At 41.3% G+C, this 27,797-nt stretch overlaps 1 protein-coding gene across 2 annotated transcripts in view; it reads left to right on the forward strand.

Annotated features, from left to right (window-relative positions):
* Positions 1-27,797, forward strand: part of smpd3 (sphingomyelin phosphodiesterase 3) — a 79,945-nt gene that overhangs the window by 26,458 nt on the left and 25,690 nt on the right. Inside the window, exons 2-4 of one of the 2 annotated variants that reach the window (XM_088613722.1) lie at positions 1,044-1,081; positions 9,908-11,440; positions 24,238-24,313. In XM_088613722.1, coding sequence (XP_088469848.1) covers positions 10,178-11,440; positions 24,238-24,313 — 1,339 coding nt within the window. In that variant the 5' untranslated portion in view covers positions 1,044-1,081; positions 9,908-10,177. The remainder of the gene's footprint in view (positions 1-1,043; positions 1,082-9,907; positions 11,441-24,237; positions 24,314-27,797) is intronic. The other variant, XM_088613721.1, reaches the window with a different exon arrangement.

Here is a 27,797-nt window from a genome sequence, read left to right on the forward strand (position 1 = left end):
CTCACTCCAGATTTCTCTGGAAAACTAGGTGTTCTGCACAGCACAAAAATCGCTGTAACTACTGACCACCAAAACTATTGATCTTCAGAAAGATCTGCTCTTCAGGCTACAGACTGCTATAGATTTTGAAAAGCATTCAGCTTCCAACAGAGCTTGATGTGGATTCCTACAGGAATTCTTAAATGATTTCCAATAGAGACAGACACATCCATATACAGATTTGATCTAAATACAGTACATGTGTATTTTTTATATACAGTACTGTATGTATTGCCTTTGGTTTCCAAATGTGGAAATGAAGAGTGCTATTAATACCATCTTTACTAATGTACACCAAAAACAAAATGCAAAAGTGGGTCAAACTTGCTACGTTTGTGCTTCAGTGCATAGTGTGCACCAGATATATGTCTGACTATAATAGTATAATATCCTGTTTCAGCTGTAGCTATAAGTAACTGAGTAGTGTGCCGAAGTTTGGCTTTTGTGGTTTATTTCCTGTTTTGAAATGCTGACAACTTGCTTCAAATAGAAACACACACACACATAAAAAACACATTGTATCTATACACCAGTGCAAAGCAATGTATCTCTTTGCAATAGCTGAGATTGCCTGCAAGTTTTCAATATCTTGCTTAGCGACGTCAGGGATTGTGAAGCGGAACAGAGACCAAAGAAACAATGTTCCACCAGAACTCTATCCTTGGACCACTTACTATTACACTAACTCATCAAGAGCTGAAAACAGCTCTTCCATGGGCCACTGAGCTGAGGACAGATCTCATCTGCAAGTCTTGGAGATGATTTCTAAAGACTGGGGGGAGTCTCAGACATTAATTGACGATTTTTAATCATGCAGAAATAGTGCACATTGTACTGCTGTAGCAACACCACGTTGCATGAGTGTGTGAACTTGCATTAAGATAAATGCTTTTCATGGAGTTTGCCTTATAGGATCCCTAACACCCCCTAATTCCTAGGGATATTTTTTGCTTGTTTTTGCTCTATGAACGCTTCCTCATGCTACAATGTTCTCTGCCTTTCAGTTCACCACCCTGACATTGAACACACTGTTCTTCCCAAGGTGACGACAGCTTTACCTCCCTCGTTGTGAATTCCAGCAGGTTTTTATCTGAAACGCACATGCTTTGCCTTGGCCTTTTCTGAACCCGTTTCCATGGCGTTTGAAATTGTTTCAACTGAATGGATGTTTTGATGTGATTCTGTTCAGAAACATATGAACATATATTATTTTTCTCCGGCTGGGTTGGCACTATCTGTGCTTTCATTGTGTGCTTGCATGCAGTTGTCACTCCTTTCAGTTGTCTTAAACCTGCAGTATCTCACAGGAATGGCTTTCAAACATTAGACCAGAGTTGGTGGGTAGTGATTAGAAGGAGCCTTGCTTCGGTGATTTTAAAACTAAAACATACTGTATCTTTGTGTCTGGGGACCAACAAATAGAAGGTGTCTTTTAGTATTTTCTCCTGACTGCTCTCTTCTCCTTTAGTGATTCTAATGATACATATGTATATCATTTATTCAAATATGAAAATCGTATATGCCATGTGTTCAGAAATGGTTTTTTTTCTACCTATAAGCAGAAAGTAGAATCTATGTGTCACCTGTAATGAAGAAAGGTACTGGACTTAATACCAGGACTACATCTAGGGATATTTATGGTAATCAGGATTTATATTGTCTATTAAAATACTGCTGTTGTTTGCATGCAGTTCCTAAGCCTACATCTGGCTGGGTTTACAAGTTAATTTGGCTGTTGCCCAACAAAGCAATGTTATGTAATGAAATATTGTAGGTAGGTAGATCGTTCCCTTTTCGGTCCCTTTTCAGGCCATCAAGGCCCATGGGGAATGGGCCCCCATTTTTCTCAACCATGGAGGTGGAGGTGATGAGGTCAGCATCACGCTCCGGCCGGCCTATCGCCCCCAGAAGGATTAACCCCCGGTACTCACTTGGAAAGCAGGCTGAGTGGACCTGGGAGCTGTCTGGAAGGAATTAGAGCACGCTTCATCACTTGCCCCTACCTGGGACTGAACCCGGGGCCATGAAATATTTAAATTACAATTAAGAGTAATAAATGACCTAAACATGTATTGGGCAGATACTTTCAGGAGGAATTTAAATCAGGTAGTATTTCAAATGCACAATGAACTACATTTTACACAGTAACATCCAGCTTAGAATAGGGTAGAGAGTTGTGGCTGTGTAACTGAGAGGGTAATCAAGTATAGACACAACCTCCTGTCGTGGGAATAAGCAATTGTCCGATACTGAAAAAAAGGAACATAATCTCTTGAGGTTTGACCTGAAATAATTACAAGAGAATATTTCACAAAAGCTGCTGAATTGCTTTAGTTTTTAAAGTGAAATACCCTAGAAAACCACTAAAAGACATAGATATAAATCCCTGCATTTATACAGTAAATTTAATACAGTGCATTATACTGTTCGTACATTACATAAAGATCATCATGGCCTGAAGAGTGTGATGCTTTCATCATCTGCTTTGACCAATTGCAAGACCTGAGTCCTACAGAAATTCTTGAACACGCAGTTCAGTCCCACTCATCACAATCCTCCTCCTATCCCTCAAAGTCAGTCCTACTGGAGGAATCTGATGAGTTTGGGCTACTAATACATCAGAACCTGGATGGCTGTGTGCTGTATCTCGCCCAGTTCCACCTGTTCTTGCTGTGCACAGAGGGCCAGTGCTATATTTGGTGAAGGTTTCTAGTGTTTTGACCACAAAGTATCACAGTTTTTTTTTTATATACTATGAGGTACACCCATGTGAAACCTAGCTGTCCTGTACAGTATATTTTTAAAGTTCTATTGGTAAGACTGCCCTTGTGTGTTTGGACTTCTGACTCCCTGCATGAGCTAGGTAATGTGCTCTACATTTTAATTTCAGTTTCTGCATTATTCTATACACTGATCCACAACCATCATTTTCAAAAGGAGGTTTGTGGGGAATAATACAGCCAGCTGCTGTTGATACAGGTCAGGGAGATTACCACAGATTAAATGCTGGTATTTATCCAGTTACAGTCTAGTTTGACATTTTCTTACTGTAGATTAAACGTGGAGGTAAAATCCTGGATGAGACCTGGTGTACCCTTTCCAATCAAAAGGAGATGAAATTGTTTTGGATCCATCCCAACAAACCCTTTCATTTTTGTACCATTAAGGAAGGTTAGACTGGTCTAACATGCCTGCCCTTGATGATGTTGCTCTAAGCATGCATTTTGTGTGAATAAGATCATTATTATTGTTGTTTGAAAAAGTTTGGAATAGGTTCTTTGCAACTGTAACTGGCATGAAATATTGTCCCACTCTAGTGTAGGTATGTTCATAAAAAACACAGCCAGGGTCTACATCACACGAACAGCTGTCCAAGCAAACGCCATTTCTTATAAAAGCCTGGGGACGAACAGGAGTGGCTGTGGCAATGAAACTAGACATACCTACTGTACTAGAACCTTAATCCTTACCCTTCATTAACCTATAACTGCTTCCCCTCTGAGGGATCTGAGGGATCAACACTTTCTACCCATCTCTCAGTTCTAACCCCTAACAGTTTGCCCAGCATCTGACTCTTAACTTTACATTGTCTCCCCATGCTGTTTTGCCTATTGCCAGTGTCTTGGAGCATTGTACACCATGAGCCTTTCCATTACCTGTATGAATCTACTAGGTATGTGTTTTTCATATGTCATGCATCTAGTACACTTTACTGAACTTGAAACACATGTCACACCCACAAGCTGGAGAAAGGCAAGCAAGGACTGAATGCCAGTCAGCTCTTAGTACGATGGCAAGCAATCAGGGGGAAATGGGGGCATGTTGTTTGAACCCCACTTCTTGCTCTTTGGGCAAAGAGGACTTGGTTTGACCCCCAGTTGTATGAATGGAGAAGAAACACAAAATGAACTGCTGTCAGAGAACCGCCAGAGACTCTTCACATAATAATAATTAATTAATAATTGCTTATACAGTACATATAAAGAGCTTTTCTGGACACTCCACTCAAAGCACTTTACAGGTAATGGGGACTCCCCTCCACCACCACCAGTGTGCAGCCCCACCTGAATCACATGTCTCAGACAATAAAATGCATCCACAGACTGCTGTTAAGACACATCAGTTATAACAGAGAACAGCTGGCCCCAGCGAACACGTGGATGTGAACCGGTGAGTCATCAACACAGCCTCACCAGTTGACTTGCGTGTTCCTTTTTTATACATTTAATTTGTGGCTGAAATGTGATCTCGCCCCGGCTGGGATTATGTGCTAATTCTCAGAGGTAGCCAGCAGAGATAAAACCTGTGATACAGACAATGGCCCAGGCCGAGCGAGAGCACCCCTTTAATCCACTGCTGTTTGTAGTTTTATTTGCTTTACTAAACCCAGGGATTGGCGTTGATGAAGCAGGTATTAGCACCGCTCATCTTCTGAGCTCCACTAGCCTTGTTTTCCCATGCCAGATGATATCGGGGGGAACCAGAGGGTGGCGCTGTGGCCAAGACATGGCAAACAGTTTCGATTTTAAAGAGGGATAGAAGTTGAAAGAAGTGCAGAAGTGCAGTTGCTCTTACTGTATATGTTAATGGTCACAGTTCTTGACTCAAGACTTGACTTCAGTTCAGAATTGATCAATTCTTTTACTCCAGTCTTGACTGAATTGACATGAATGTTGAGTCCATTCATAAGAGATAATAAAAGTCTAGTTATGGCCTCTGGATTCTAAGGATTTTAGATATGGGTTCCAGATCTTGTTAAGTCTAAAAAATAAACCTATCCCAAATGGATTTTCACAAATAATTCAGGATATATAATAATGTAATAATCATGGTTGAAAACGCAAATATTACTCTGACAGGACCCTAGAACTATATACTGTAGAAGCCTGACTTTTAGACTGGGATGTTGGGACTTGAGTCACTTAACACAAGCGACCTGAATGTTAGGTGTGTTCAATAAATGAAAAAAATCAGAGAATTGGATCACCAATTTTCCTTTGTGATCCCTGTGTGACCCCTCAGTAGCTGCTACCCAACCCCAGAGCTCAGGCTGGTGAAGAGATCATGCTGGACTCTCAGATGTCATTTCAAGAGACAGTGAAATGGCTGCAGCTTAATGCAGAGAGACAAGCTGTCTGCAAGAGACACTTCTAGCTCCTCTACTGCATTCATCCCTAATGATCTTCCCATTCAGAGCAATTACAAAACAGATCAGGTCTTATTATGAGCTGGTTTTTAATTAGACAAACACATGCCAGTAACTAATAAACGGATTAATTGCCAATGAAAGTGGACTGAGTAAATTCACCTGAATGTCATTCCCACACATTAAGGCCAGTGTAATCAAACATTAATCTACAGCCCCCTTGACCATTTCCCATTCACAGTCTCTCTTATATTGTAAAATTGATTTTCTCTTGGAAAATAAACAGGGCAGGGACTGTTGTTTATGCGATTGAAGGTTTAAATGTGAAATATCCTCACATACTGTACATAAAAAACACAGATTCCTTTTAGTTGACTACTTAAAGCCTCCCCCTGGAGTGTAAGATGAGCACAGTTAAGTGCAGAGATGTTAACTCCTGGCTAAATTGCACTCAGCTTATACAATCTAACTTTCCTACTGGTAAACTCACTCCTCCACCTGGTCTACAGTGGGGCTACTGGTGCAGAATGGCTGCTGTACATCACCCTGGCTGAGCTGCCAGACGTTGTTTAATACTTCAAAGGCTATTGTAGCAGTAGTAATGACAGAATACCTTTACTATTTAAAGTACAATATTCATTGTTATCCTCCTGTGTCTTTTTTGTACAGTATTTGAAAGAGGTCCTGCACCAGTGCTGTTCATACCTTCCTTGATAAGATGAATCATGATGTCTTTGTTTCTTGTATAACATGCAGATGTCAATTAATGACATTGAATTGCATAATAAATCCAGCCCCAAGGGTATAAATCTAATGCGATTTAAGATATAGTACTCCTGTCTCACTGTGCCTAACTGACCTGTATGTGTTATGGCTAATATGCACAATTTTTAAGTGGTGATGTCTTTGGTTCTTGGATAACATTGGATTTTGTAGAAATGAATCATAACTCTTAATTGTGACTCCTTAGGGTTATTCTTTTTCTCTCTTCTGAATACATAAAAATTTGATAAGATGAGTCACATGATAATAGCAGGAAGTGAGGATAGTTCCAGATTTTCACACAAAATAGAGAAGCACTCTGAGCCGTGTGTTTTGTCTCACAGCTGCCCTGTTTTTCCCTAAGCTACGGGGGTCCAATCCTGGTACTAGTGGCCATTGAGTCTCCAGGGTTTCCAGGTCTCTTCAAAGCAGCAGTATTTCAAGAGCTGGGAGAAGCTGTTCAGCTGGCCCAGTCAAGTCAGTAACCAACTGGTTTATCTCATCAAGAGCTGAGCTGGACTGAAAACCTAAGTAAATAAACCCCCAACCTCCCTCCAAAAACGTACTGGTAGGCTAATTGGCTTCTGGGAAAAACTGGCATGTTTGTGTCTATGTGTACCCTGCAATGGACTGGCGTCTAAAATAGGGTGTATCCTGCTTTGTGCCCATTGCCTGCTGGGATGAGCTCCACCCCTCCATGACCCTGTAATGGATGAAGCAGTTAGGAAATGGACCTATGCATTTTAACTACTTGGCATCTTATTGCTCCAGTTTACTAACTTGTAGGCTGTTTATTATATAAAGTCCCACCTCACTCTTTTCATCTCAGTGTCTTTAATTTAATGGACAATGTGGGAGTAACCTAGAATTTCTTCAGGCGCTCAAAACCATTAATTCTTATCACTATTAGTCAAACCCTACAACAACTAGTGGGGCCTGGCCTCACACTGACTCCAGACAGCACTGGGTAAATTGGTCTCAATGAAGATAATGCCTGAAGGATATTTCTGTTCCTCTATTAAGACTTTTAGAAATAGTTTAGACATATAGATGGATTCCTAGATAAAATCAATCACTTAACAGCTCATTTCTGTCCTTGTCAAAAAGTCAAATAAATGCGTGACTTAGTAATTGTTAGGCATTTAAAATAAAAAATGATACTGCAAGTAAGAAAATTATTATTGATCATTGCACTTTAAATCTACTCCCCATTAAAGGTGCAAAGTTGGCACCTGTCCCTATTGATCAGTGCTCAGTTGCTGAGTCTTTTAAACCAGCTGTCCTGAATGGCCAAAGGCTAAGATTACTGGTGCTTAGGGGCAGTGAAAGGTGGAGAAAAGACAGACTTTGTGCCAAAGTGAGAGGGTCTCATAATTGTGTGGGATACCGTGATGACTGGATAGTTTGGTAACCCAAACATCAGTGCATCCACGCAGTGACCACTCTCATACTACTGACTTTGTATAACTCTGCTCAGCTTTTCTAGAACCCTGATAGGGCTGTTTTTATTTCTTCACAAGTTTTATACTTGCTCAAAGACCCAAGAAGGACAACAAGTACCTTCTGGTGTTGAACCAGAATTGTGGATGGACATTTGCAAGTTCATTGGAAAATACTGAATAAAATGACAACTTAGAAAACTAAAGGAAAGTTTGCAAAATGTCCTTTTCCCATTGTGTACTTGGTTGTGGGTTAAGTTGTTGCTCAGTAGAAAAATAAACATAGGGAAAAAAGGCAAGGATTACAGGTTTCAGTTCTTTTATTTATAACAGCAGCTCTAATTAAGGTTTTTGCCTGGAGCAGCAAAGTGCTGTGTCAAGCTCTGCTTGAGTGTGATGGACTCTGGGTGAGCGATTGCACTTCTGGTTATTGCAGGCTTGAGTTGTCAGTGTCAACCACCAGGGATGAGGTGAGTAAAACCAGACTGGGATGAGGAAGAGACAAGGCTTAGTAACTAGGGAGCATTTAGTACACCTCGTTTTTCTCTGTTGTCTCAGGACACTAGTATTTATGGCAGAGAATTTCTGGTTAAATGTCACATTCCTGCCAGCTCTTTCAAGATTAGAACAGCAAACTGAATTCAAAGTAAAGCAAATGAATATTTTTGTTTGGTGTCAGGACCATATCTTTCTTTCTAGTATGATACTGCAATATGTGCATATTATTGAATAGGTCTATTACAGCATTAGTCTGGTAACAGCATGCTGTTCTTCTTGGTCTGGTGGAGGTTTGTTCTTGGGGTTTCGACACAGAACTCATCGGCAAGATTCTGGCAGCTTTTTCATTTTGCCTCACACACCAGGCTTTATTTGCAAACTTGTGTGAGTCAACTACTTTTCTCTTGAAAGATGAGAAACTAATTTCTGATCTTTCATTTTTGTTTTTTTAAAAATGGCTTCTTTAAATCGTAAAATAGCAGCTCCTGTACCTTGAAACTCACACAAGTTTGTTGGTTGGTCGCATGAACAGGGGTCCCCTGATTTTAGCAGCAGGGTCCTGGTGAAGAAGTGGTGTGGGAGACAGCCCTTCTACTGGCGTGATTACTGGGAACTGGGGGGGTGTATCATTGCTTCTTATGTACGTTTTGTTTTTCACTTCCTTCCTCATAACCTCCTACACAACTGCTACAGCGAGTGTTTATATTGGCAGCTAAACAGCACTGTAAATCAGTCTGTGAGCTCACTGAAGGTTTTCTGGGTAAATATTTTACCAAAAACTGCATTAGTGACTACATACCACTTACATAGAGCTCTGCTTATGAATGTGGCATGATATACTGTATGATGGCGGAGACACAAAATGAAAGTTTAAGCTTTATCTTTTATTTTTTTGTTTCGTGGAAAGACAAAGCTTTGACAACCCATCCTGGGTCTCTAGACATATTGTCCAAGATTATTACCCTTCAGCGAAGGCACCGTAGTGTGAATTTCCCTTAATTGTCTATAACAGCCCCCGAATAAGTGACTCAGCCGAGCTGAATTCATTTCTCCAAAAAATAAAAAATGAAAGGCATGTTATTCAACTAAAATAAAAACAAATTGCTTTGACATGATTATGGCTTTTCTAAAAAAAAATAGAATTCATTTTCGTTTCTGTGTCTTGCATTTGAAGAGAACGTCTCAAAATAGAGTGCATTTCTGTGTGAAATAAGTACTTTCTCTTTCAGTGGAAAGATGTTTTATGGATTTAATTATGTGATGTGCTGTAGATCTATGAAGTCCTATAAACGCCCACCTTATCCTGTAGCATGAATAGAATCAAAATGCTTTGATATCAGGAAGAAATCTTTTGTACAGTAAAAAAAAATACTTTTGCATTTTTTAAAGTATTTATGCACATTTAAACTGGTGTACCATCCAGTCTGTATCCTTGCATACCTGGATAGGCTCCAGGTGACCTTGTATTGGATAAAGCAGTTAAAAAATGGATGGATGTGTATACATTTACCTTTCATGTGACATGCAGGAAATGTGACTAAGCCCATAAAAGGTTATTTGTTTTCAAATTTGATTTGCTTTTTTATATGGCTATACGCCCATGTCCTTACCTGACTCTCAGATACCACTCTGTTCAGTAGAGACAACAAAATTCAAGAATGAAATGCAATGTGAAAGTTTGGATCATTGGGTGGGATAGGTTTGGCTTAACCTGTCTGGTTGATGAGGTCGAACCCCATTCAGACTGAGTGAACCAGGGGGCAGCTGCAAGGTGGAGGGGGGGTGGAGGAGGGATGCTGGAGACAAATGTAAAGGGAGGTGTTTGTGTTCGATATATATAGATAGTTTCCGCAAAGATTGATTAGGAATAGGTGCATGAGATTGACGTGTCATGTTGGCCCTCCCGAATGTCAGTTAATAACTTCCATTCAGTGGTTTCTAAGTCCAGACTATGGGGGTTGTGCTGAATTACCAACATTGTGGTTTTGCTCTAGAAGCTGATGTCTTGTCATTCTCTTGACAGTTCCCGGAGGGCTCCAAATCCAGGAATGTCAGCACCCAACAGCCTCTAGCACAGCCGGATGCAGAATTGCCTCGGTTTCAGACGATTTCTTGGGAGTCCCTCACCATGGTCATAGCTGTGTTAAGATTATAGACCCCCTGTGGAAGACTTGGGGGGTAGGGAGGAGGACCGGTTTCTGCACAAGGGGGTGTTTGTTGACTGGCTGACGGCTGGGGAACCATGTAGTGGACCTTTCTGTGGGGGGGGCGGGCGATTTTTTTCTGGGTCAAGATGGTTCTGCACACGTTGCCCTTTTCTAGTGCCTTCCTGAGAGTTCTTCACTGTTTCGCCTGGGGCCTCATTTTCCCCTGCTATTGGCTCCTGGATCGGCTGCTGGCCTCCTTCCTGGTTACCACCTATGAGAAGAGGCAGCGCTCAGAGGACCCCTGCTACTTCTTGGCCTTTTGCATCTTAATCTCTACACCGGTCTACCTGGTGCTGCTGGTGGCATCCCTGCCTTTTGCCTTTCTGGGCTTCTTGATCTGGGCCCCATTACAGGCTGTCAGGCACCCCTACATCTATTCCAAAAGAGGACGGCCCGACAAGAATCGGGCAGAGCAAGGCACAGCCGGGACACCAGTGGGCGAGTGGAAGGCTCAGGGCAAGAGTTTTTGCTTTTGCACTGCAAATGCGTGCCTCCTGCCTGACTCGCTGGCCCGCTTCAACAACCTCTCCGACACCCAGGTGCGGGCCAGGGAAGTGGGCAAGAGGATCCGCAATGGAGCCAGCCGCCCACAGATCAAGATCTACATTGACTCTCCCACCAACACGTCTATCAGCGCAGCCAGCTTCAGCAGCCTGATTTCGCCACAGGGCGGGGGGGAGGGCCCCCAGCGGGTGGCTGGTGTCCGCCGTACCTCCTCTCTGGAGTACAAAGTGGAGAGCAATGGGGAGGCTGAGAAGGAGCAGGAGGAGGGGGGTAACCGGGATGAGGAGTGTGTGCCGCTCAATGACTGCCCCTCTGGCGTGCAGATCAGCATCAGCGCTCCTGAGCCAGAGGGCGAGGAGGACCAGAAGGGTCAGGCTGCCAACCACAAGCCCAAGGAGGGCGACTCAGGCAGCCTGGACAGCAGGACAGCCTCCCGGGAGTCGCTGGTGAAGTTCCACGTGGCTGACGGGACCCTGTCCAATAACAAACTAACGTACCACACCTCTGTGCTAAAGAAAGCCTCCGCGAGGAAGCGGCGCCACGGAGACGACTCATTCGACCACGAGATCTCCGCCTTCTTCCCTGCCAACCTGGACTTCCTGTGCCTGCAGGAAGTCTTTGACAAGCGGGCAGCAGGAAAGCTAAAAAGGCAGCTGCACCGCTACTTCCAGTACATTCTGTACGACGTGGGCCGGTACGCCTGGAAGGGCTGTTCCCGCTTCAAGTTCCTCAACAGTGGGCTGCTGCTGGCTAGCCGGTACCCCATCCTGGACGCCTCGTACCACTGCTACCCAAACGGCCGTGGGGAGGACGCTCTCGCGGCTAAGGGGGCGCTCTTCGTTAAGGTAGGTCGTAACGTTGTGGTCTTTCTGCTTGAACTGGGCAAAACACATCTGGCTTTTTCTGGTGAATGTTTTTTGTAGCTGAGGCATAAGAGCTGGAGGGAGGCCTTGTCATCAGCCTGAGAAGAGATGGCAGGTGTGTAGCGTTTCTGTGAAGATGAGGCGCTGAAGTGAGTGGTGGGAAAATGGAGCACCTCCATTGGGTCTGAGGATGATCATTTAGGGACCAAATAGCAGTCTGTTTTTGCAAGCATGGATAACCATAGTTTTATAAATAAATATAATGTTGTCTGCAGGGTAATGATGATAAATTTCCAGTTATTCAAGTGCTGGTCCTAATTATCAGAACAGGTGCAAGAAATGACGGTTCGTGTGGGAAACCCAAATGGGACTCAATCAATCACGTTCTTTGAATCTAATGGGCTCTGGATTCGTACAGTCCTGATTCTGGACATCTTCTTCTGGGGTTTACTGCTGCCATAGTGTTGGCGAGCGGAATGTCGTGCAAATATGACCTTAGTACTTAACAAAATATCCTTCTTTCTTGATCATTTTCTATACGCTTCTCAAACCAAATAACTAACTCCGGACCTTAAAAGTCAGTCCTAAACACTAAGTTCATTTTTAATAATGTCACCCTCCTGTAGATGCCCTTGTGTATTGCGATGCTGAAATAATATTAAGGAAAGAAATATGGAAGCTTTACGTATCTCAAAATTAAAACCAGTTAACTGTGAACAATAATTACTGTTCCACTCCCCACCAATTAAGTAGGATTATCTTCCTTGTTAATTAATCGATCCATTAGCTGTTTCAGCAGCGCTTGGCTTTTCCCCCAGTTTCTCCTCCCTGGATCTGTCGCTGCACAGAGATAATTTCAAGCACAGCAACCGGAAGAGGGTCTGTCTGAACCATCTGCTCCCCTCTACACCATTTCAGGCATTTTGGATTTTTATTCTTCAGTTTCAACATTTTCTGGATCTGAAAGGCAGAATATGTTAATGGAATAACAAACAGAATAAAGGGGAAGCTTTAAAGAGAGTTTTAAAGCCTCACTGTACACGTTCTGCAATGTTTTATGTTTTAATTGCTTAGCATCAGTCAAGGAGATTGTGCTGCAAATTACCACTCCTGTTAACCTGGACAGAGACTTTAAGACATTCACTCACTCAGGATATTTTATCAAATAAAATATGTGAGATTCCAAAAAATGTCCTCCTTCCCTTACTTTTCCAAATTTGTTCTCAAATAATATAGAAGATTAAATTATGTTCTGGTTTTTTTTCCACATCAGGGATGGTAGAAATAATAAAATACTTTTTTTAATTTCTCCCAAAGGGGTCAAAGGGCAAATTATATGGCGCTGTAGTTAACTAACATGGTAGAAGGTACCGTGCTTTGGATCAGAGCATAACTCAAGATACTGACTCCGAGCTACAGTATGTTGATACTATTCAGTGTGGTCATAACGCCTTCAGGCTCACTCCGTTTGCGTATTCAACTTAAATTTCCCTCAGGGGGTATAGGAATTTCTCACTTTTCCAGCAAGTGTGCTCTGTAATGGAGTTGCTGGTCTAGAAAAGCATCACCTACTGTAGGTTATGCGGCATTTCAGAGGGGAATGAAGTGAGTCCCTTCCTGTGTATAAGAAATGGGATCTATTTGGAAAAAGGGAAGGCAGCAGTTCCCCAGTTTTTGCCATCAGTAAAATGTTAGGATGCTCAGGACCATCCCAGCAGCCCCACAGGTAACAGCTAGTGAGAGCAAACTAATATAGCCCCCACACAATGGCCTGAGCTGAACACATAAACCAATGCTGTTATTCCATCCAAACTACCGACGATCAATAAGAGATCAGCTTCCTGTAACCATCAACAGACTCCAGCCTTTCTCAACGTGTTACTTGTTCTCAGAATTTCTCGGGATGAAGCAGTGTCACCTTTAGCGGGGAAAGTGTTTTGACAGAATGTGACAAGGCCAGCGCGAGGTCCCCCATTAGACAGCAACAGCGCTGCAGCTGTTCGCTTCCATCGGAGACTGCCGGTGCCCCTGCCATCTTCCCCCACATCAATGGATTCCGGGTGCTGATGTTTCTTGCGCTGCAGCAGGGGTCAGGAGACTGAATTAGACAAGAGGCTTTCAGCTGTCCATGCCTGGCCAACACCTTAGGGGCACTGCACGACCTCAGTGAAGTCTGCCTTTACCAGGCCCACTGCCGCATAGAAAGGCTCAGAAGGTCAGGCCAATTCCTATTTAATTTCAATGCTAGGAGATGAAATATAATTTAAAACATTTCCCTGAAGGTCCCTTGCATACAGAATACTTGCATACTTGCATCTGACAATTCACCTTGATGTTTCCTAATTTTCATTTAAATCGGTTTAGAAGGTTTGCAAATCCAGACCTGAGCAGTGCCCCCTCCGCTCCGTGTACTGTGTGTGCGTCTGACACGCAGTGTATTGGCTTACGTCGCTATTCTAATCATGATGTTCAGTTTAGGCGCGGCAGCTTTTCCGCAGACACAGGGATGATATATTCTTGTTAACGGCGGCAGCAGCATTTAACCCCTTCGAGAAATTTGTGTCCCTGACTATAAAGGTTTATCATTTCAAATAAAATAGGTCAAGACTCAGGAGGCTATAAAAATCCATTGTGGAATTGAATCAATTTGTAAGTGCAGAGAAGCTTTACAGTATTTAACCACACACAACTGGTGTTACTGCCTTATCTTTTCTTGCAAGCACTGACTAGAGAATTTGGAAAGCCTCAGAGATAGAAGGGAAACTAGGACGCACAGAATAAGACAGACCCCCACATAGAAGGGAAACGTACAGAACTCTGTTTAGAAGCAGCTGCCAGTTTAGGTGGCAGACCTCTGGTCAGACCAAGGGCGAAGCCCTGTAGCACACGGACTCCAGCGAGGACGTCTGTGGGGTGCGGGGCTGCTCATCTCGCAGACACCTGTGAGCAGGACACCTCGAGGAGCGGAATGCAATCACCCGGGCACTGGCGAGGTCAGACATTCCCAGCTCGCTGCGTGTCAGGGAGCCCTGTGGTTGGCCGAGGGCAGTCAATCCTTCATGCAGGAGCACAGCTGTGCGCTTAGCAGGGTGGGCTTGGAGGGTGGGGAGGGTGTGAGGGGGGTCGGACAAGGCCCACTCTGCGGGGCACCTGTACAGTTTGTTGTCTTCATCGTCTCCCATATCGGCTTTGTGGCAATAAGCTCTGTTATCAGGTTGTCTCACACCGGAGAGCATAAAATGAAAAATAACGGATGATTCAAAATTGTGAAGTAAAAAAATCTATACAAATAGATATACATATTAAACAGATTGATTCTACCATTTACTGAGATGTGGAATACAACATATATCAAACTAAGTGGAACATTTTGGAGACAATATCTTTGTTCTAGTAACATCAGTCAAATTTAGATGTGGTTAGAAAATGTTATAAAATGTTCTGCTTAAAATAGTGAATAATTTTGTAGAATCAAAAAAGATTTTTCATTCTAACTCATATATTTCTGTACTCCCTCGGTTTTACAGATTAAAAAGAGGAAGGGTTATTATTGCTGAATTTCTGCTACAAGTTTTTTTGTTCATCCTAAAAATACTGTTAGTGTATATGAGTACATACAGTATATGTGAAAAATTGCAATCAACTTTGTCAATGAAAATTGTTTCTGTGCCTTTCTATTCATACACAAGCTCTTTATTTCATGGATTTTTAATATAGTGTATAAAATTCACTAAAGCATATGAAACAAAAACAACACCTATTGTGAATGATTGACCTATCCCTATAGCGCACCATTGGTATTCCTGAATTTTACATCTATAGTATGTTCTGTTTCTTTTTACTTTTTTATTCGTAATTGCAGGCCAAGCCTGATATTTTTTATTTCCCATATAAAATTCCCCTTTCGCAGATTTTGTTAATTCAATCTGAAGTCTGTTAAACTGAGATTTTACTCTACAACTGCTTAGATGGCTAAATGAAGAGACAATGACAAATAATATTAGCTTTCCAATCACAGATTGTTTTCCTAAATTGCTGGGCTAAATTAATGCCATACAGTATGATACAGTTTGTATTATTAACAGTGATGATCTAATGTAGATGTGCAAGATCAATCATATTATAGTTAAGAATGTGTCAAGATAACAGAAATGCACGAACTATAAATACAATTAGATAAAAAACATGAATACATGAATAGCTCATTGGGCATAATGTTATTTATATTTTAGATAGTGAGCAGGCAGATTTGTTGATTGAATAGTATTGATGCATGGGATCACAAAATATTACATCGATTTAATGTACTGTAAAAACAGTGGCCCAGTCTTTCATATCTGAGTTGAATTAAAATAGCAAATGACCAAAATGAATTATTTAAGAAACTATAAATAAGACTTAAAAAAATGTAAAATGATTTTAATTAATGCAGCATCAGGGAAAGAAATAGCCATGCCTTCTCGAGTAATAAAGCTCACGCGGTTGCCATCAGCATGATTGAAGGCAGCCTTTCTGTGAGAGTTGTTGTACAGGGACTAAGATGTTCTGCCTCGGTAATAAGCAGATGGGAGAGCTCAGGAAGGGACACATCCTGCAAGGCAGGGGACCATCTCACCAGCCTTAAACCATCACCTCAGTCTGACCCATCCGTGGAATTGTTTGCAGACTTCAGTGCCTCCGCCGCACGAAATTCCAGGACAGAACTTGAGTGTCAGCAGAGTGGCTGTAACTCTACATGAAAGACCCTTCAGAGGTTGCATGTCATCAGCTGAGAGATGAAATCGCCATCTGCTGTACTGTAGTCCAGGGAACATCAGAGGTGGCAGCAGAGTGGGGAGTGGAGTGTTTTAGTCATCACTGTGCCTGTTTTCTGTGATCAGCCACCTTTTATCAGAAAGAATGGAAACCCCACAGCAGTCTGTCCAGAGGCTGGTCAGGTGTCTGCATCACGTACTTCTAGGTTTGATGTTCCAGCACATCTCAAAGGTGTTGGAAAATACATTTAAGATACCGTGCATAAGTTTAAACCTGAATATTGTCTTTTTTAGCCTTAGTACATAACAGTGGTAATTAAAATACTCTTAGAACAAACAGGATGTTAAAGTACCTAATTGTTTCTGATTGTGTGATTACTGACCTAAATAAATTAGCATCCCCTCTAAATAAGATCATAGGCTTCCGTGAGCAGCAAGAAGAGATTGAGCAGGTTCTCAGTCTCCAGGTTCTGCAATATTAGCAATATCACTCCAACAAGTTCTCGTGGAGGAAGGATATGGAATATTTGCTGATAACTGGCTGTAAAGTGTACTTTCAAGTCCTTGGATAAACCTAAGATGATTAAGATGATAGCCTGTAGAGTCAATAGCTGAGAGCATTCTCAGTAGGCATTGCATGTCTTGTAGGTGACGTTAAGTGGACTAATCACAGACACATTGTTGTAGGACCTTCTAGGACTGCCAGCATTTAGTTAACCAGACCATCAGATGTATAGTAATTGTGTCTATAAGATGATAAGAATAAGCAGGGAGCTGTGATGAGGTGTGTGGGCTGCAAAGGCACAAGTAGAGGTTAATTCCACATTATGTTTTTTACTCTGTTTTTACTTTTTGGCATGACATTAACCTCTGTTCCTTTGATGATAGGAACAGGTTTGCATAAGATTCAGGAATAGTTCACCAGCAGCTTAGAGTTCTTCTCTCTCTCGTTTTGTCTCTCTCCTGTTCTTCCTCCTCTCCCTCATCTATTTTCAAGAATGATGCATTTCCTTTCACATTTCCGTATAAAGGTACTGGGGTCTTATTTTATCTCGTTGTCTGTGTTTGAAAAGAGCAAGTGAATAAATATATGCTTGGTGATATTCTGTGGGCTTGGCTAATATACTCAATGCATGGCAGCTGTATCCATTTCAGGCTTTTACATGACTCTTCTTAGACACTACAACAGATGCTGTATATTGCTTATTGTTCCCTTATTTTGAGTAAATTTTGAATTGACAGATGCATGAAGTCAAATTAATGTTAAATATACCACTTTTCTGCCTCATCAGTACAATTTGTATAAAAACATGCAGCTCACAAAGCCTAATCAAGCTGCTCTAATCTGTTTCGTTTCAGAGTTAATCACAAGTCATTCTCTTTAAATAAGCTCTTCTCGGAGGAATGCAAGTGTCGTTTTCAGGTTTTATCAGAGCTCCAGAGGTTGTTAGAGGAGGCTTGGAAAACCACATATTTTGGGGTATGCATGAGATATCACCCTCCAAAAGCTTTGACTGTGATAGTTTGGAAATTACATGCAGTCAGGAAAAAAAAGCACAATATTTGTATGGTTTTAAAAGCGTAAATGTTAACGTTGCTGTCATTAATGAAGCTCTTAAATACCATATGCAGCCTCCTAATAGGTACATTGTGGAATTGTTCCTTTAAAAAGTGTTGGAACTTTTGAATATCTATGGAAAGGAAATGGGCCTTCAGCTCTGTAAAGGAGAAATTAGAAATGTTATCAACGTTATACTGTATGTTTGTAAAGGAATGTGAAAATAATCTACTGGATTGTCCACAGCATTTTACTGTACAAACAGAGTGAGCTCTTGCCCCTTCTGGAAAATGAAGTATTAAACCCAGGCTGTTTCTTGTACTCTGTGGCCAGGAACTGGTGAAACTGGACAGGCTTCACCACCTCAATTTGCTAAGCAAAAACTGCATCATTTCCTCTTAACCCAGTTGGTAGGACCATCTTAATAAAAATATTCTGGACCTTTTCTTACAGTACAGTATATCTCTGTTTCCCCCTCTTTACTACCATATGCCTTTGGTCACATTTTCATGACTTGGGACATACAGTACATATGATTGATTAATTTGCAAACATATCTACTGTATCTCAACCCATACAGGAGATAAGTCTAAAGAAAGTTTACAAACAAAAGTTTCAGATCAGCACTGATGTCTCCATAGAATATTCAACAACAGAACATGGATCTTATATAAAAAGTCTGCAATGCTTTATAAAAATAAAAAGAGCCATACAAATGTTTACAAATTCTCTGTCACAGCAGAAAGTGCCACACAGCAGCCGTGTCCTGTGTTACCAATCCAAGCATATATAAGCTCCTGAAACATTCATGGAGCCTGCAAGGGACTGGGGGGCAGGCAGGGCCTGTGTCAGCTCCACTCTGTTTTGTCCTGTCAATTCATGTGAATGGAGCTACTGTAAGTGAGGGCAGTTTGCAGACTGGGGCAGAAGCACTCCAGACTTGCAGGTATATACATTACACGTTTCGTTTTCTTTAGGTTCATTTAATCCATTTATAACATAAAGATTGTCAACTGGTATAGAAAAGCTGTGCTCTGCGTACAACATTACCATCATATAACAAAACACTGACTTATGTGTTCCTTACCAAGTGCACATGTGCATTGTTTTCTGTTCATTCCTATTTCTATTAATTTTGCTAAATGTGTGCTTTCAAAAGGAAATGAAAATGTAGAGTTCTGAGCTTGTGGTTTAAGATCGTTAGTTAGGAAACAAGATTTCCTTAAAATTAAGTGCAGTTATCTATTCATTAATTTGTCTGTCATTTTATTAAGTAGTACAAAATTTTAAATCATTCACTTAAAGCTCCAGATCTTTGTTAATCCCTCCCAATACTAAATCAACTAGTGCATAATGAAATCTTCAAACAAATGCATGCAGAGTCAGCCTGATGATAATAGATATTTGACGGTTTAGATATTTTCTAGGCCTTTTTTCCTGGTAGACAAAGAAAGGGTTAAATGATTTTATCTGTGTGCTTGGGGGCTGAAAACATTTTTATTACTAATCAGATAGCAAGGCCAGTGACGGAATCGATTTCCAGAAAAGTGCTGGCAGTCCGCTAGAGTAATAAATCCTCTCTGTGTTCGTGAGGCTAAAAAGCAATTTAGTTGCTTTCGCAGTGCCCAGTGATGTATATACATCCCTCTATTGACATTTAATATCATTTAGTTGCTTTGTTGAACACAGTTTCTGTTTCATCTAGTTCGTTGTGACATAGGATCTCATAGACTGTCCTGGCAAAACAAGGCAGGATTTATGGCACTCATTGTCCTGGCCTGTCCCTTCCATTAGCATGTATCCCTCAACACGCCATGTAGCAACAGCATCTGTCTCAATCCCCGAAAAGTACCAGGCACATTCTCACCTCATCAGCGTGTGACTGCTCACTGATTCACAACTGCAGTTACCATACTCACAGACATCATTGAGGCCACTTAAAAAGTCTTCTCCTGAACTCTAGGTCTTTGAAAAAGGAAGGAACAACTACTGTAAAGTGTACGTTCCTATACGTGCTGTCTCAGACTTCAGTTGTGTAAATTTGAAGTGTTTTTGTCACGGACAGATTTCATAAGTACAGTAGTCTAGCCTTTTCACAATGGTGTTGGTAAGGCCAGCGTATCCCACTGTTTGGAGCTGTGTTACACTATTTAGAGGCTTTGTTACCAGCTCTACCTGCAGTAGAGTACTGAATACACATCTAGGCTGGGCCATACTGTAGTACAGCACTACTGTCCACTACTGGCCTGGGCACTGCAAACACCTCTCTCCGAAAGAGGAAAAGAAAACAGTATTGCAAAAATAATGGCATGAAAAAAATATGAGATGACTTTAGAAATAATTGAGATTTGTATACGAAAGGAATGGCTGTACAGTAGGGGGCGCAGTGGTTAGCTTTGCTGACGCTCAGTGCTGGGGTCCTGAGTTCAATTCCTGGGGGTGCTCTCTGCATGAAGTTTGTATGTTCTCCCCGTGTGGGTTTTCTTCAGGTGCTCCTTTTTTCTCCCCCAGTCCATCCGGCGTCTGTTTCAGGGTGCACCCTGCCTTGTGCCCATTGCTTGCCTCGATATGCTCCAGCTCCACCACGACATTGAATTGGAAGAAGAGGTTGGCAAATGCATGGATGGATTTGAAAGGAAATATCCAGTCAATACTTGTTGAATACCTCCAGGCAGTAAATGATAAGGACGTTTCTCATTGTCTGTTTCACCCATTAGTCAATAGGGGGTGGTGTTACAGTACATGGGCTGAATGGTTTCCTCTTGTTTGTTACCTCTTTCATGTTGTTATGTTTTCATAGGAAACCAAAGGAATAAAATATGCATTTTCCAAACATCCCTATGGTATTGAAAGATACATAAATTAATTATTCACCACTCGCCAGCACTTGTGTTCATTCAATATTCATTCATTTTAAAGAACAATGTACTGTACTGCTGACACACGTTGGCTTGAAGTTCCCTGCTCACTGCACCTGACAGCCTTAAATCTGTGTCCATACAGCTACAGTAAAGTCAGCTTTCTCAATATATCAATAGGTATGAAAATTATTTAAATATAAATATCAATTATTAGAAAATCAACTTATTCCTGGTAAGCAACCCAGAGAATTTTAGCTTTAGAAATGTGTTTGCCCTGCTTTGTTTAAAGGGGAAAGGCAGTTCCAGTTTCTCAGGCCTGTTTTGTTAAATCTCCATAAAAAAACAAATATATTAACTTAATAGAAACATTTAACAAATTTCAAGTTAAGCTCAAAATCGTGAATGTAGCCGCAAACTCCTGGTCTCACCACTGGATCCCATGAATTATAACACGATTCGGCCCCACTGCCTGCTCACTAGTCACTGTAATGGCTAATGAAATGCATTGTAGGAGCGAATAAGTACAGGTTGTGCAGCAGACATCTCACTGTCGAAAAGTTGCAATGTGCTCTGCATGCACAGTTAACAAGTAGTATTTGTCGGCAAAACCATCTCAAACCCAAGAGCAATATTTCTATTGGATTAAAAGAGATGTGATTCTTTCCAATGTCATGGGGCCACATCACGTCACCGGGAGTTTTGTTACCTTATTCTGAATCGCAGAATATGGTGCTGCACATACTTGGAAATGTTGTCTGTTTTTTATGTAAATTGGAGGTTTTACAAGTTACTATGTACATTTTACTTTCATTGTGGTTTGAAATGCCCTCACCAATGCTGATTCTTTCTAACACTGAAATATAAAAACAGCGTTACCGTTCCACTTTAACACGGTAGTATCTAGTTAAAGTACGGTTTCTTTAATTATTACAAGGCTTCCTTCTATGATCACTGGCCAAATTGTAAGGAACCTCCAATGTTTTGGCCTCGGCAAGCAGCCTTTCAGGCAAGCCAGACTTGAACTGCTCTATAAATAGACAGATTTGGCCATGGCCACGGACTGTCACTGATTCTGTGACACACACAGTCACTGCATCAGCACTGCTATCCATCACTCACTAAACGCTGGTTCTGCTGTAGCATCCTGTCAGTCAACATCTAACAGTGCCTCTCACAGCGCTGCTGTCTGTGGCTGATTAATATACAATAGACTTAACGTTAGCACTGCTGTCTATCAGCATCTATCACACGCTCGGAGAAAGGACATTGGTCAGGGACTGATCCAGCGTCTCCTGCAGTATTGCTTTTAACAAAAGCTTCATGGCTGCTGTTCCACTTCACCGTGACAGGTGACAGACGCAGCAGCTCCCATAATACCTCTGGGGTTGAGAAGCCTAATAGGATCTAATAGGAGATACACAAACGTATCCCAGATCTATCGGAATCTTTTAAAAAGGAAAATAAATCTGAATCCATAAAGAAATGCATCAGGAAATGTAGTGAACTGCTTATTAAAAACATGCAAGGTTATGAGGCTGAAGCTCAATATTTAGTGTGTAACCTTGTCATAACACTAAGTTCAACAGGAAGCTTTAAAGCAGCCATTGCCGTTTGTTTACATGAAGGGCTTTATAAACATACTGTATGTGGACAACAAGTATAATTGTATAATGATATGAATATAAATGTACAGGTATTTTGATGACAAATGTAGTCTATATTTTCAATATAAAGTATTCTGTTTTTAAAAAAGTATTTTCTGTTGAAATACACTTATTATTTTTGGGAATTACTAGATGTAATAATCTATTTCTGGGATGTTTTTGCTGGGCCTCTGTCATGGTAGTCAAGTCAAACTCAGATTCAGACAGAGCCCAGTAATCATGAGCTCTGAGAGCACTCACTGATTAGAGTCATCATAGTGCCTGAATGGTTAAATGCAGATGAAATAAGCTTTAAAGTTCTGTCGCTGAGTGATTATGTCTACTTCAGAGGACACATTTAAGAACTATAGAGAAGGGCATTTAAAACTGAGAACAGCAGACAGGCCTTCACACAAAGGATTGTGGGAGTCTGGAACAAGCGGCCCAGCCATGTTGTTGACACTGTTACCGTAACTTATATAAGGCATAGAGAGAATTCTTTTTTTGTTTTTAGATGTCCCTTCCCTGTTGGGCTCTTAAGTGTCTCCATAGTTTTGCAACACTTCCAGATGGAGAAAATTCTTCCGTTGCAGCCTCAGAGTCACAGAGAATCAACTGCAGTATGGACAAATCCTGAGTCAGAACTAATAAAGTCAAGCGAATGAAAGTGGAAGAGCACTTCTGAATTAAAAAGAGTGACCAGATGGATAACTTTTGGCAGGCCTTGGGTTCATAGAACTGTGATGATGTTTGTGGATGAGACACCCTGGAGAAAAAACACTGCCTTTCAAAAGCACGGGCACAAGCTCCATACAAGTGAAACAATCCATCACCCACACACTAAAGCCAGTACAAATGAAACAGAACTACCCCCTGCAGTTTCATCATCATTATCATAAGAGGCATTACAAATGAGAACTATAAGTAGTGCTAATTTAAAATGAAATAGTAATACAGTGTTTTTTAATCTCAATAATGCTTTTAAAAAAAAAAAAGAATTTCACTTCCAAAACTCACATCAGTTTCACTAAAACAATTTATTCATGTAATAAAACGACTGGATTTGCTCTCATGATTCTCTGTTAGGGCAAATCACCTATTTTGCAAATCAAACCACCTTTTGGAGAACTCGAAATAAATTTGCATTAAGGCAACACTGAGGTCTGCACCTCCTAGCCTGCTTTTGTGCAGATGGTTGAATCAAATCAACGACCTTTACTTCAAATTAAAAAAGTTTAAATGCTTAACAGGGAAACTTTCTTTTTAAATAAACAGAAATCTGATGTGCAATTACTATAATACAAAAGGCAGACGACCCTGTGACTTGAAGATTAATGCTGCTATTTATTTTCCTGATATGAAACGGGTGAATCAGTCACTGTAACCTTGGGGTGGCTGCACCTCTCTTTTATTTCCCAGATGGAGCTCAGTACCCAGAGCACCCAGGTAGTTACAGTAACGCCTATGCTGCAGAATAGTTGGATCTTCTTCTGCTGTGCAATGCACAAACACACAATACCAGTGTGTGTGTCACTGCCACCGCTTTGGCACTGCTTGAGACTTTACTGCAGCAACAGACACAGTTTACTAGCCGACTAGCTGACCTCATTGGAAAGAAAGCACCACTCCTTTCCTTTCTGCACCGAACGTGGCAAAGCCTTGTAATTCAAGAAACAAGCATTTAGCATTAATCCTGCCTTCGTGTTGCAAAGCCATCTGGGGGCTGGCTCCATAGACAGTTTAATCATCTGGAATTATCACTCCTACAGACCCACCAACAGGCATCACTCTCCTGTTTGCCTGAGACAAGTGACCAACATGCACACCATCTCCCATGTTGGCACTGGTCACAGAACTAGCAAAACTATAGAAAACATAAGACCATGCTTTGTTCTGTCAGTCCAGTCAATCCTCCTAGTCCTTCTCTTTTTTTCTGATTCTGGTTCTTCCTTTCTCCTGACAGGTGCAGGTGGGATCCACTCCTCAGGACCAAAGAATCGTGGGATATATTTCCTGCACTCACTTACACGCTCTCGAAGGTAAGTCATCCTGTGGTCTTCATGAGGTCGCGCTGGTCACTGACACGTGTGCCCGTGTGGGTTTATCAGAACTCCGAAGCCTCTGCAGATTGCAGGCACTGGTGGCATTGTATGTGCAGTACTGTCATGCTGAGCTGTGCTGATGTTTGCATGTATTGAAGGTCAAATGGTTTCTGGAGCGAAGGCGACTGTCATACACTAATGTATGTACTGTACCTGATTTTTGTTTTTGGTGTCATTTTACTGCCGTTGGGCAAAGTAAAATGCATTTTGCTGGATGCAAAATGTCTTTCCTTAAAATCTTGCAGAGTGATGGTGATCTGTTAAGGTACAGAAGGTGCTTCTGAGGATAGTTTGCATTAAGGTGTGCCCCCTGTCTTCAGCTCTGTTTCACGAATGAGACTCCCATCCAGCCCCTGTGGTAACCAGAAAAATACGCTTAAGTCTTAGCAAAACAGTTCATGTTTCATTGTGTTCCTTGAAAGCCGATAGTAATAGTAAGAGATAGTAAGAGGCCCCAATCGATTAAATTCATCTTCTGCACCTCTGCAGCCCACTGGTTCAGCCCTCCAGCACATCAGACCTCTCTGCTATGCTTCACTGGCAACAACATATGCTCTAGTTGCCAGGGCAACTTGTTGAAACTCTGCTATTTTAAGCTCTTTCTATTTTTAAAAGCCACTCATCTCTGACTTCCATGCTTTATGAAGACAGATATTCTTTCTATTTCTGGATCCTCCTACGCATTTCTGAATCCTGCCTTTTCTATATTTAGCAAAGTGGCTATTTATGAAGAGAAATGAAAAGAAAAGCAATTCGTGGCCAAAGGCAGTGTGACCTGTTCATCCCTAGATTAACGGGTTTATCACTCATTAATCTCCTAAATTATTTATTTCCTTTGGCTATTTACATTATCAATCCAAATGAGACCTTCCTAATTTCTAATTAATATCCTGCAGAGATAGTTTGTTTTTTTAAGGATGCTACCCACTTAATGTTTGCAGTCCTAATATTCACATAGTCTCATCATGACCATTATTTTTAGACTGGAAAATGTTGGCTGCATTTCGTTGATTGTCTGAAAATGCTGATGTTCATTGTTGAATTAAAAACATTCTCCTACCTGTAAATAGAACTGGAGTACATCTCCAGCTCCTTTCTGAATTAAACATGGCACAATTGAAGGAATGGAAATGAAGCTCCTACTGCATAGTGATTTGAGCCATTCCAGGTTTTGTCAGCTGCTGACTTGTGTGTAGCTTCAGCTGTTGGTTGTGTCATGCTTGTTATCTTAATTGTAAACATACAGTATTAATCAATATGGAACAACATGCTAAGCAATGGGAGTTTAATTCCACAACGTGAGTGTCCTTCTCTCAAATGATATAATAAACAGTCAAAAGAATGCAACCCCATCTATATTAAATCATTCGTTTGCTAGTAAGCTAATTGATCCAGTTGTCCTTCAAGGGTCTCATTATGGATCCTGAAGAAGAGATAAGTCACTATCTCAGTAGCTTTTCCAAACACTAAATTCACACAGCCTAGACCATCATCACGTCCGAAGTGCCGAAAGTTGAAGCTGAAGATTCAGGACAACTGAAGCCCCTTGAAAATCATGAGGGAGTGACATCACCATCACCAAGCTGATCACAGCATGTTTGCATTTGGGTTTAGACTGCCTTTATTACCCAATATGACACCAGAAACCTGACGATGTTTACAGAAACTTGCCCTAAGCTTCACAATGAACACAGCAAGAACCTCCCCATAAAACAATAATTTAGCATTTGCTTGTGATACACTAAGATGGTTGACAGCATGGCAGCAGCCTCAATAATCTAGAAGCAAATGAATATGTTAACATTTATTAATTAAGACCAAATTAAACTGCAGTTGATTGCTTAAAAGTGTAGCATATGACAATGTGTGTGAGCCTTTGGTTAACTTTGAGATCCTTGTTGAGCTCTAGAGCATGGGTGCTACCTATAGGTGTCCCAGGGATATACTGTCCAGAGTGGAAATATAGCCTTAGCTGTAGAGAGCAACGGGGACAATTTATTTTTCAAACTAAATCAAACAGGCCAGGAAACCCCAATAGTCTTCCACAGTCTCCAACAGCATGTCATCAGCATCGGTAGTCTAGAGGCAAATGAAGGATATACTGTAAAACCAAACCAGGGCGATGAAATTACAGTTCATTTACTTCAATTTGATGGACAGGATAAACTATTCACTGATGTGGATAACATCATCTAAATCCAATAAAGGGAGCAGTATCAGTGAGCAGAATGACACAGAGGACCAAACTTTATGAAGGTGCTTTGTCACCATTCCTCAAGTCTCATTGTGTTCAAATGTTAATTTAGCGCCTCGTAAAAACAGTTTTTCAACATTAGTGCTTGTGGCAATTCTAATTGCTTGAGAGTATTTATGCTGTTGGTTAATTGACAGTGCAGGACTCCCAGGATTTAATTTCCAGTTCACTTAGGGTCCCTCACAGAGGTGGATGGCAAAAGAATGCAGTTGTCAGTGGTGAAAGGAGCCGAACAGACAGCTCACAGGGTACACAAGGCTGGTTAAGAAGCTTAATGAACATGAAAACTTAAATTATGCAGAACTGTAGGCAGGAGAGTGGATTTGAGATAGCTTTACTTTGAATAATAATTCGCTGGTGTAGCGAGATTAGGAGCATAAGTTTAATTCTAGTGACACCATGAAGGTAGAGTAAATCACTCCTGTAGAAGGCAGGCAAGGTGTACAACACTGCATCTGAACTGCAGAAAGACGGAGCAGTAATGTTTGTGGAGATGACAATTAAGCTGTCACAGCTACAAGCAGTGGCACGGGATGTGCTGCTTAGCTAATCAAGTATATTACACTGTGAGAGGCTGGGAATTTTGGTAATTCTGTCAAAATTCAAATGGAGGCATTGAAAAGAGTGGAGGAGCTTTACTGCTATTTGAGTCTTTTGCATTCAGGAAACATTATACATTATTTCCCTGGGTGGCAAAAGAAAACTTGCTTCTTGTGGCAAATTACATTAAGGACGAAGGAGGGAATCAAGTTCATAGGAAACTGCGTGAGTCTGTTTGTAAGTCAATGTGCAATCAGTTTGGATTGTGTCTGTGAGGACCCGCTGGAGAACATCCTCAGCTGTAACAGAAGCAATCTGATTTCACGTGGCCACAACACAATATGTAGTGAGGTTAATTGGACTAAAGAATGGGATGAAGAATTGTTCAGCGTCAAACGTGTTACATAGGAACGTGATACTCACTTCAGTAAAACAGGAAGAGCAAAGAGTGATGCTGGAGCATTGTGAGATATCAGATTCTGCAGGCTGAACCCCAGCTGCCCCTTGCAGATTCAAACACACAAAGTCCAGAGACAGAATGAATGTTATTTTTAAGTGGCTCAAGTTTTTTCCCCTTAACGTCAAGATCAGTGAAAGCAAACAAATCATTCTGCATGCAACAAAAGT

This window comes from Lepisosteus platostomus, chromosome 20 (assembly GCF_059453375.1).
Source record: "Lepisosteus platostomus isolate fLepPlt1 chromosome 20, fLepPlt1.hap1, whole genome shotgun sequence".
NCBI classification, from domain to species: domain Eukaryota; kingdom Metazoa; phylum Chordata; class Actinopteri; order Semionotiformes; family Lepisosteidae; genus Lepisosteus; species Lepisosteus platostomus.